Below are 12,364 nucleotides of genomic sequence, written 5' to 3'. Positions count from 1 at the left end.
GATATCTAGGTGTATGAGTACGTATGTGCATCCATAAGAATACCTTCTTCGTTGGCCATATCTCAAGATCCAGCAAGATTGAATTGAAATAAATTTAGCTTTAAATAAATAAATAAATTGTGTGGCGCAACAGTCCGTTTCAGAACTAGGGCCTAGTGACTGACAACTGTCAACCATTCCTGTGTGCGAGTACTTATATCAGGGATGGAAGGGACCTACAGTTTTAAGCCGATTCTGAACGGCAAATTTGAGAAAGCACTTTTTCATGACAAGAATTACTCTTGGAGAATTTGTCAATTCCTCGCAAGATGCATTGACGAAATTGAGTAGTTGTTTTAAAAATATTTTTTGAACCTTAATATCTCTTGAACCACTTACGCAAGTGATTTCAATTAAATTTTATATTATAAATTGTGACATTGGTATTAATTCGAAAAAAAAATAATGATTAAAAAAACTGAAACAAACATTTTTCACCTCGAATATTTTCCTAACAAAAATGGTATTACCTCCAAAACAATTGTATTCGGAAAAAACTTTTTTGAGAAATAGAAACTTTTAAAAAATGCTACTTAAAATTGGTGAAAATGCATTTTCGGCCAAAATATCTCGAGAACTAAAACTGATATTGAAATTTAACTTATTTCATCATAGTGAGTGTTTTAGAAAAATCAATTTGACAACTTAAAAAAAGAGGATGGGATGCTACCCACACTGATAACTTCCCATCCCGTCTGTCGATTTGTCTTGCTTAAAAGTTTGTCCATATGTACTCGTATCAACTTTTACCAAATTTGCGTACTATTTTTTGTAGATTTTATTTTTTATGAAAAAACGGACAGTTGGATTTTTATATAAAAATTACTTAATATCAAAAACAAAATTTTCTGTGAAATAAAATAAGTCTAAAACCAATATTTTAACTTTTGAAAAGCTATTTATGTCGAAAGTAAATTTTTACCAACTTTTGTCAATTTGTTTTTTTTTTTTAATTTAATTTTAATTTATTGTACAAAAACTGTCAATTCGATTTTTTCAAAATTTTACTGAATGTTAACAACAATATTTGTAAAAAGATAAAAGTAGTTTAATCCCAATATCTACAACTTTTGAAAAGATATTTGAGTCGAAAATCAATTTTTACCAGCTTTTATAAATTTTTTTTAAGTTTTTTATTTTTTGTAAAAAAAACTGTCAATTCGATTTTTCTCAACATTTTTCAGAATATCGAAAACAATATTTCTTTTAAGATAAAATAAGTTTGAACCCTGAATTTCAAGGTCTTGAAAAGATATTTGAATCGATATTCAATTTTTACCAACTTTGAGTAATGTTTTTTTTTATTTTTATTTTTTATACAAAAAAACTGTCAATTCGATTTTTCTCAAAATTTTATCAGATATCAAAAACATTATTTTTCGTTGCACAAAATTGTTTTGGAGATGAAATCATATTTAAGTCGTAAAATTTTTGAGGTGACAAATTTTTTTTTTCAGTTTTTTTGATTTATAAAAAAAACTGTTAAATGGATTTTTTTCAAAAAATATATTTCTTTTTTATCACGTTACAATATATTATATAAAATTTAATTCAAGTCTCTAGCGTTTTTGGTTCGTGAGGTTTACCAAAATGTTCATCGTTTTTTCAAACTGCTATGGTAAAAAAACCACCCACTCAATTTTCTTAAAAGCTCTTTCTGCATCTTTCTGCCTTATTATCTGTATAACAAAATTTATTTGAAGTCGATTACTCTTCTGGTTCTTGAGCTATTGACGGCGAAAAAAACATCGCGAACGTACGGACGTACGAACTCACATACATCTTTCTAAAAACCTTTTATTTCGACACTAGGGACGTTGAAACGTCGAGAAATGTCAAAATTTTCAATTTGACAAATCGGACCCATTACAATAACTTCCTATGGAAAGTTAAAAATCTTATACTTCGAGCTCGGAGGGATATTTCTCTTGCTCAACACTCCAATCGCGCGTTTTAATTCTTTTAGTTTTTCTTGCAAGTGTTTTTTGAAAGACAGTTGTAATGTCATGAGTTCACCAAGATATTTATACTCCTTGACTATTTCAAGATTTTTCGTTTCCAGCAAATCGTCCTCGTCCGTTGCGAAAATTCATGATTTTCGATTTGCTCGTATTGAGTTGAAGATTCCGTAAGTAGCAATATTGCTGTAGTTTGTTGATCATCAACTGCATCATGTTGGGGCTCTCTGCATCATGTTGGGGCTCTGCTTTTAAATAAAAAATACTGAATAATGCAAACAATATTTCCTGCGAAATTAAATAAGTATGAAGCCAATATTTTTAATTTTTGAAAAGCTATTTGAGTCGAAAAAGTAGTACCCGTTTCATGATGGTTAGTAAGTTGGACTGTCATGCAAGGGGTCTTGGGTTCAATCCCTGCCTGTGCCACCTTTATTTAAAAAAAAATAATTTTCGCGTCCTTCAAGAGTAATTCTTGTCATAAAAAAGTGCTTTCTCAAACTAGCCGTTCGGATTCGGCCTAAAATTGTAGGTCCCTTCCATTCCTGACAACAGTACTCGCACACAGGAATGGTTGAGATTTGTAAGTCACTAGGCCCTGGTTCACAACGGACTGTTGCGCCACCCCATTTGATTTTGATTTGAGTCGAAAGTAAATTTTTACCAAGTTTTAGTATTGCTTTTTTTTAGAGTTTTATTTTTTGTAAAAAAAACTTTCAATTCGTTTTTTTTTTTTTTAATTTTACCGAATGTTGAAAACAATATTTCTTATAAGATAAAATTAGTTTGAAGCCAATACCTACAATTTTTGAAAAGATATTTGAGTCGAAAATCATTTTTTACCAACTTTGTTAATTTTTTGTAAAAAAAATGTCAATTCGATTTTTTTCAAAACTTTACTGAATGTTGACAACAATATTTTTTGAAATATGAAAGTGAATTAAAGCCAATATCTCAAAGTTTTGATAAGATGTTTAAGTCGAAAATCAATTTCTACCAACTTTTATTAATTTTTTTTAGGTTTTTATTTTTTGTAAAAAAACTGTCAATTCGATTTTTTTTGGATCTTTTGTGTCACCCTTCTTTAGTAAAAGAAATATTGTATTTTTCTTGAAGCTTTTCTGTGCCTTTCCAAAATTAAAAATAGAGTTGTAAGCCTTTTTAAGCTCTTCTAGAAAAGATTCCGTTGAATTTATGAAGAATTCATATGGAATACGCTTTTCACCAGGAAGGTCGTTTTCATTGAGATTGTTGTTCAGGAGTTTCTCGAAATGGGTTGCTAATATAGAAGCATCAACTTCTATATTTTGCCCAAGAGTTGTGCCGTTTATTGTCTTCACGGTCATGGTGTGAGAGTGTAGAACTTATTAATATACGTTTAAAATTTCAATTCCTTAAAAAATGATGACCCGTTTTGGAGATATCGATTATCGAAATTAATAACGAAATAACGGTTGTTTGGAGGGTACCCTTCTAGAGCAATACAAGCATTTTTTTGTCAAAAGACGCCAAGTTAAGAAAAAAAGAATTTGAGAAAATTAACAAAAAAATGTATCGGTTTCTGAATATATTTCAGAAAATTTAAATTTTCGATATGCAACTAAAAAGTTTGTATGGTAACTACTGTTATTTTTATTCTAAAAAAACGAAAATAACACCTAACGCGAATTAGCTAAAACCTTAACTTCCAAATTTTAAGTCAATCGATCCAATGCTTTGAGCTGTAGGGGCCAGGACAGATGTACAGCAAGACGGAGGGAATCGGGGACCACCTTTTTTTGACTTCTCTTCCATCGTAATGTCATGTCATTAAAACAATGAAAAAACCTTTATTTAGTCACCCAATTTCAGTTCTTCATTATAAATACAAGTTATTAAAAAAACACAATTAATTCTTAAAACTTTATGGCTGAAGCACAAACACGCTTCAGCTTCGGCTTTGTGTGCGTTATGTTGGGCCAGTTTCGAGGTTGCTTTGAATGACACGTCCAATATGACATTTCTAAAATGAGACTTCTGTCATTAGCAGCTGAACTGGTAAACGTCAGGCGAAGCCGAAGCTGAAGGCTGTTTTAAAAACTGATAGAGTATTTTCTCTTAGTATTACATATTAATAATTTTTTTTAATTGTTACTTAGTGATTTTAATACTTTAGAAGACATGTTCCATTATTCAATCCTAAGAGATTTTTACTAAATTTTTTGTGAATTCAGACTTTTGAAATGGTTCATGGTTTTTAAAAATGTCTTATATTTGATAATTTAAGCTTTCCCGGTGATGTTAACATAAGTTAAACCTTCATGGTTTTTAAAAATGTCTTATATTTGATAATTTAAGCTTTCCCGGTGATGTTAACATAAGTTAAACCTTACATTTCTGACTCATCAACAACGTAAATTTGAAAGTGCTTCATTACAGGCCCACCCGTAAATTGATTTTCATAAGTTATTCTTCATAAATGGGCCATTTAGCCAAATTAATTAATATCATGAAGTCTGGTATTTGCAGATGCACTAGGTACTGTTTTGAAATACTTTAGGGTTCTTATCTTATATTTAAGTTACGTTCCTGTTTCTTCCAATTCAGATGTTCACCAGGAAGATCAATTAGGGCCTTTATATTTATTCAAGCTTCATGTACAATAGCAAAAATTTTTTCAACAACTCAACAACTAAAACAATTCTCTGACAATTTGAACCTTTAACATTATTATGTAGAATTTAACACTCTACAAAAAAGTTCCTTACTGTATCCTTAATACGAAACAAAAACGGTTTTTTCTTAAAATTCTATTTATACTGCAATTATTTCAAAAGACAATAACACACAAATATTTTAAAACTGTTGAAAACATTTAGAAACTTATTATTATAAGTTCTTTATAAGCAAGCTTTGTAGACTAGATATTATTTGTATTTGGCCTCAAGGCAATGGTTGGTTGTAACTGAATGACTTTGAAAGTTGCGTTTAACAATCTGAAAGAGTTGTTTAATTATTGAGGCCTTAAGATTAAAGTGACAGAAACACTAAGTATATATCATAACAGCACAAGAACATCCTGTATTTTTCCATTTTCATATATTAGCTGGACAAATATTGAATAGTATGATTTTCACTGAACAAAATTTTCTTGTTACATTGTTACTTCCCTTTTTTTGATTAAAGGTCACCATAATATCTTATCTCAAGTTAAGAAAACAAAAAGCGTGTGCTCCAAACCACTCACAATAACATTTTCAAATATTTCTATTTATTTCCTCGAATCCAATCCTGCCATCACATCGTCCTTGAGGCCTTAACCATATATGCATACCCATCTCAGAAAATCCTCGGATTTAATTGATTCTCGAGTTCAATTTCTTATTTGGATCTTCCGCGTAACCTACAAACATACAAACCAATGTTTATACATTTATATAAAAAGACAGCATCTGCTTTTCTGCTAATAAAAGACAATTTCAAATCCATACTCATTAATCTTTTCTTTGTTTATATAAAATACTTCTACATATATAGATAGATACCGAATACCTTATCCAGAGAAACAAACAACATAACTGGAAAGTCATATCAAGCTAAGAAAACAAATTGCTACCAAGTCGTTACATTTAACCATCACCCACTTCTCTCACCGATTTACACTTTGGGGCTGTTCTGCATGTGTTTTCTGAATGAGAGACTTAAATGAAGAACAACTAAAAAAAAAACAATCCTAAATTCCTCCCGAAAATCCATTTCATTTCACATGGGTTCGTTTCATTTAACTTTGTGCTGTGTTGAAGCTAACTTCCCGCCCGCACTCTCCTCATCCCTCTCTCAGTCACCACCTCCCTTCTTCCCATCCATATACACTATAGCATCCCTCTTCCCTATAGCCCCATCTGTTGGTATAACATATAACAAAGAACAAACAAACGAACATGAAGCGCCCCCCTCCGGAACATTAAATAACATTTCTCTCCATAAAATTTCAATTTGCAGCCCATTCATCAGAATAATTGAACAACTCTGACAGCAGAGCGGAGCGTAGCGCGCTTTCACTGTTTTAAGTGTTCCACAGGCAATTCACTTGAAAAAAAAATAACCCTCAACCACCATCCACAGTGTGCTCCTTTAATTTCAGCTTAAAAACCTCCCCGCATTTCGTCCTTGCACAATTCTCTTGTCATCGTAGTCGTCGTCGTCGTCGGTCGCTGGGTGGGTGTTGGTAGGGTTCAGGGTAAGTCAGGACGCGGAGGAGCATAAACCGAAAAATATGGCACAGTGCAAACATTTATCCCGGATCATCCGCATCGGGACTTCAGATGGAGTCGTAGGTGGTTTGTGTCGTCTGTTGGCAGCTGGCAGTTGTTGCCACCAAAGGGCAACATGTGAAATCCATCCGACATCCAACTACGAACAACCAACAAGCAAGCGACGAACGACGAACAAGGAAAGATAGCTACTCGACTCGTATGTGGCTGATGGCTGGCATCAAGGAGTCCTTGATACGCATCAAGCATTGAATTATTTACAAGGACCTCCATTTGCCAGCATACGAAATCAGATCAAGCTGAAAAGAAGGGTTCCTATAAAATTACCTTCAAAGAATACACAGAAGCACCAGGGCCGGGGGTATTAAACGAGGATAAAATATTGTATGACATTTTAAGAATCTTCACAGGAGCATCATCCAGATCCACATCCTTATACCATTCTTCTGGTCTTTTTCTTCCTCATCCTCGTTCTCTTCTTCGTCGTCGTCGTCGCCGCCAATGCCTGTTTCGGCCAACAATTGCGATAGTAATGGCAGTAGTTTCATTTTACGCTTACTTTCACCAAAACTCCCGAGGATAAGATATTTTATTCCAGCTCCTGGAATATGACTCGAATTTAAGTCGACGATGCCACTATAAGAAAATAGCCGAATCACATCAGGAAGAACTTGTCGGTTATATCATACATCCATTCTCAAGAATATATTATAGGAGCAGGGAAAAAGGAAGTGATTTTATGTCCTCGTAAATTTCATCCCTGTGAATAACATTTTTGGTGAGATCCTCCTTTTCTAAAGGTTTGTTTGTTTTAGCTCAGCGCCGCCGCCGCCACGGTTAATGTCCAAAAAAGCCTCTGCTTCACTTTTTTCTAAGTCGACTTCAGTTTTATTAGAAGTTAGAATCTTAAGGAAATCATTTGTATCTAAAGTTTTAATAAGTTTATAATTTCACGCCCTGAAAATCAGACGGGGATGGAGAAATAAGAAGAGGCCCATTGAATAGATGACATTGTGGATCATTATTTCTGTTGTGGTGGAGGAATGAAGATGAATTGAATATGCCTTTTCCTATTTTGACAGGAATTTTTTAAATCATGAATTATTGCCTTATCTTCAAAAACGAAAGATTAACCGCCGAGAAGTTGTTATGGTTGTTTACAAATTGTCTTAATGAATTAATTTACGATACTGCACTGATTTATCACTTGCAAAAATAGTATTAGTATGTTTTCAAAATATGTATTTTAATACAAAAAAAAGGCTCAAACAGTTTAAGTACGTTAGGTAAAATTTAATTATAAATTAAGCAAAATATTAACAATGGAAATTAAGATCAAACTTATTGAATCTAATTCGTCTTTTATCAGACTTTGACCATATTAGAGTAATTTCAAAAACAAATCCTAATTATGAAACCTATTGGACGAACCTTCTACAGAACATGTCTGTTTTGAGTGCGATTTGTGTTGTTGACAGTAACTTGAAAAATTCATTTCGGGCAAAAAATGGAATTAACTCGTGAACATTTTCGTTTGATTATGTTTCATAACTTTTGACGTTGATTATCAAGACAAGATTGCAGCGTTGAACTTAGTTCTTTCTACAGCGATAAAGTACCACCCTATATCAGTGTAAGAAACTGGTATAACGAATTCAATCATGGTCGTCGTTCGTTCCAGGACGAATTATATTAAGGTCGTTCAAAATCGGTTGGTGTGCCACAAAATATCGATGCTGTGCATGAAGTGATAAAGCAAGATCGACATGTTACATATCATGAGATAGAAGCATCTTTAGGCTTTAGTAAGACTAGCATCAAGCATCAAAAGATATTACATGAACATTTGCCGTGAAAAAGATTTTTTCGCGTTGGATCCCGCATAACCTTACAAACGCTCAAAAGAAAGGTCGTGTAGATTGGTGCAAGGAAATGGTGGTACGGTCAAAGTGCATCAAAGGCAGAGTTAAATATCTACACAGGTGACAAATCATGGATCTATGCGTATAAGCCCGAAACAAAACAGCAATCGACTGTATAAGTCTTCCATAATGAGCCAAAGCCAACAAAAGTTGTTCGCGGAAGAAGCACATCGAAACAAATGGTTACCTGCTTTTTCGGATCTACCAGTCATGTGGAGACAGTAGCGTTAGAGCAACGCAAGTCAGTCAATTCTGATTGGTATACGACCATTTGTTTGCTAGAAGTCATCGGAGAAATTCGAAAAATCAAAAGAAGAGGCGAATCATTCTTCATCATGAAAATGCAAGCTCTCACACATCGGCTCAAGCAAAGGAATTTTTGACCAGCCAAAGCATCGTCAGTTTAAGCTGTGCTTTCGATTGCATAAGACGTGTTCTTTTTCTATTCGTAAGCTTTCGTTAGACACCATTCCCAAACGTATAAGATCGCCGGTTCCCGGGGACAAACACTTGTCCTCGGATAAAAAATTGTGTTCAACGATGAATCCTGTATATAAAAATAGATTTACCCCGCTTCAATGTCATCCAGATACTGACAATTCGGATATGGAAGACTTAGAACCACCTCCCGCTAAAAATGTATAATATGTGCCACCAATTAAAGTTCTGCGAAAATCGCCAGAATATATTCACGCGCTCATGAAAACATTAAAAGTGAACGATTATTCAATCAAAAAACTTTCAATTGGAATAAAGATAGTGTGTGAATCGCTTGCATCATTTAATATATAGTGATAAAAAAACTCAAAGATGAAAATTGTCAATATTTCACTCACGATTTAAAAGGAACAAAATCATTTAAAGTTGTGCTATACGGCTTAGAAGATTTAGAGATAGATTCTCTTAAAAATGAACTTATTTCACTCGGTCTTCAGTGCATTGAAGTAAAAAAAATAACTAAGAACTATGATCATTACATTGATACCTTTTATCTTGTGTCTCTTATGAATGGATCTATTAAATTAACTGATGTTAAAAAGAATTTTCGATCTATTCTTCACACCCAAGTGAATTGGAATTTCCAAAAGAAAATCAAAGGTAAGCTCACACAATGCCACAATTGCCAAATGTTTGGGCATGGGCAAAGAAATTGTCACATTAAAACTTTTTGTGCCAATTGCGCTGGCCATCATAACACATCTGAATGCGACAATGCTGCTGCTGTAAAATGTGCCAACTGCAGTGGGAATCATAAGTCTACTGACCCATCATGCATCAGTAGAATTAAATATCTGCAAATAAGAGAGAAATCAGCTGTTCGAACACCAAATCGTCACTCATCACCTCATGCTTCACCACCACAAGCGGAGCCTACATTTAACTCTGTTCTAAAACCGGTTTCACTGTCATCAATAAATGACTTTCCTATGCTCCCACTCCCGCACAAGCGACGTGTTGATGTTCCGAATAAAAGCTGCGCGAACTCAAGCTCGCATATGCCCAACCCTTCTCCCACTCATATCGCGTGGGATTCTCACTCATCACTCACTCAACACTCAACTCCCAATGCAACCACAACTAGCAACATGGTTGGCAACAACAATGTTGATACGAATGTCAATCTCTTTTCTATGTATGAATTAAATGCTCTCTGTTTTGAAATGATTAATAGCTTATCTGTTTGTAAAACTAGAGTAGATCAATTTAATGCGATCGCACGTTTAGCAAATAAGTTTTTGTATTCAAAATCCAATGCTAAGTAATATGACAGACACACACATACAAATTGTAACTTGGAATGCTAAAGGCATTCGAAATAAGTTTCAAGAGTTTTTAAATTTTCTGAATAGTAATGACATTGGCATCGCACTACTAACTGAAACTTGGCTAAGTTCTGTAATCAAACTTCCATCATCCAATTTCAAATACTATCGGTTGGATAGAGTTGATCAAATGGGTGGTGGGGTTTGCAATTATAGTACGGAGGTCAATTCGACATTCGCTTTTACCAATAATTCCGACACGAGTTGTTGAAAGTATTGGTATCAAAATTATGCTTAAAAACCAAACATCAATAAAAATTTTGTCTGTGTACTTTCCCGGTGGAACTTCTTCTGAACTCAAAAGAAAATGGTTAACCCAAGATTTAAAAAAGCTTTTTACAATTAGCGGTGGTTTTTTGATAGGCGGTGACTTTAACTGTCGCCATAGAGATTGGGGATGTTTAAGAGCTAACGCTTGGGGAAATATCTTAGCAAGTCTGCCCTTGTCAATTCCAATTAATATTTCTTACCCTCCTTGTCCAACATATTATCCTTCAGGTTCACGTGGTAGTCCTTCTGTTCTTGACTTGTTTGTGTCAAATGTACCATGTCTTATATCCCAACCAACTAGTTTTCAAGCTCTCAGCTCTGACCATAATCCTGTTTTTTGTGACCTTTTATGGTCGGGTGAAAAAAATGTGCAATACTTTCAAGATCTTAAAAAAGCAAACTGGTTTTTGCTTTAGAAGAAAAATCAATAAAAAAATCCAAAGTAACCCTACACAGCTCGAAAATATTAACTGTAAAGATAATGTGGATCTTTTGATTCATGACTTTACAGAAAAAATAAACTCTGCAATAGATGAAAGTGTGCCTAAAAGAGTAAAGAGAGAAACTTTACATACAAAATTACCATCTAATATACTAGAACTAATCAAATTGAAAAATCTCCATCAAACGAATTGGCAACGTTATCGTCAACCCTTCTCTAGAAGAATGGTTTCTTATTTCAGTAAGATGATAACAAATAAGCTTATGAAACATCGGAACCATGAATGGAATAAAAAGCTAAGTTCTCTAGATAAAACGATAAACCTTTTTGGAATATCATTAAAATTGTTAAAAATAAAAATAGAACTCTTCCATTTCTAAAGGACTCGACGTCAATATACTTCACCGACAATGAAAAAGGCTGAAGAACTTGCAAGGAATTTTTCAAAAAACCATTTGGTTTCACAAAACTTAGGTGACAGGGAGACAAATGATCTCGTCAAAGTCCAAATGCTCTAAATATGACAACACCATCAAATGCTTTTGTTAACGAAGAAAACATAAAGAATATTATTAAAGACCTCGTAACTCGGAAAGCCGGAGGTTTAGATGGTATTAAAAATGTTTATCTGAAAAACCTGTCAAGGAACGGGATTAGGTTACTTAACATTTATAATCAATTCATGTCTTAAACTTCAATATTTCCCCAATGTTTGGAAAAAGGCAAAAGTTGTGCCTATTTTGAAAGCTGGTAAACCTCCAGATGTTTCTTCAAGCTACAGACCTATTAGCTTACTAAGCAGCATAAGTAAAATTTATGAAAAAGTCATAAAAGATCAAATTTCAAAGTTTGTTTCAAATTCAAATCTCCTTCCTGACGAGCAATTTGGTTTTAGAAGTTGTCACAGCACATCCCATCAAATACAAAGAATTTGTAACCATGTTAAAGAACATCGTTTACATGGACAGTCAACAGGAATGATAGTTTTAGATATAGAAAAAGCTTTCGATTCTGTATGGCACGATGGTTTTGTATATAAAATGATAAATTTTAAATTTCCAGTGTACTTGTGTAAGATCGTTCAAAGTTTCCTGTCTGGTAGATGTTTTCAAGTGCATGTCAATAGTGGTATTTCAAATTTACGTTCTTTCTGTTTTGGAGTGCCACAAGGATCCGTCCTTTGACCATCTCTATACAACATATATACTTCTGATTTCCCAGTGCTTCCTTTTGCAAATCAGCATTATTTGCTGATGACACCGCAATTTTTTCATCGCATGAATTTTCTCTCAATATTGAGACAAATCTAAAAAATGCGATTAAAATTTTAGAAATATATTATAGCAAATGGAAGATTAAACTCAATGCTGGAAAAATGCAAGCCATCTTTTTTTCCCGAAAAAGAAAATCTTGTTTCCTTCCCAGCAGCCAAATCCATATTAATGGAAATATAATCAATTGGAATCAGACTGTAAAGTATCTTGGAGTACATCTAGATACCAAACTTACCTATAGGGTTCATATTAACACCACATTAAAGAAAATTAATCTTGCTATCAATATGCTTTATCCATTTATTAACAGAAAATCACCACTATCTACCAAAAATAAAATACTAATTCATAAACTTATTTTCCAATCAATATTGCTATATGGG

The 12,364-nt window shown here is 33.5% G+C and overlaps 1 protein-coding gene across 1 annotated transcript; it reads left to right on the top strand.

Moving 5' to 3' along the window:
* The first annotated feature begins 9,299 nt into the window (after positions 1-9,299).
* On the top strand, positions 9,300-9,935 carry LOC129944810 (uncharacterized). Its single transcript, XM_056054474.1, has one exon. The coding sequence runs from the start codon at positions 9,300-9,302 to the stop codon at positions 9,933-9,935; it is 636 nt and encodes a 211-aa protein (XP_055910449.1).
* The last annotated feature ends 2,429 nt before the right edge of the window (positions 9,936-12,364 follow it).

This window comes from Eupeodes corollae, chromosome 2, assembly GCF_945859685.1.
Source record: "Eupeodes corollae chromosome 2, idEupCoro1.1, whole genome shotgun sequence".
NCBI lineage: Eukaryota > Metazoa > Arthropoda > Insecta > Diptera > Syrphidae > Eupeodes > Eupeodes corollae.
Note: the sequence above shows the minus strand (reverse complement) of the source record. Positions and strands in the feature narration are given on the sequence as shown.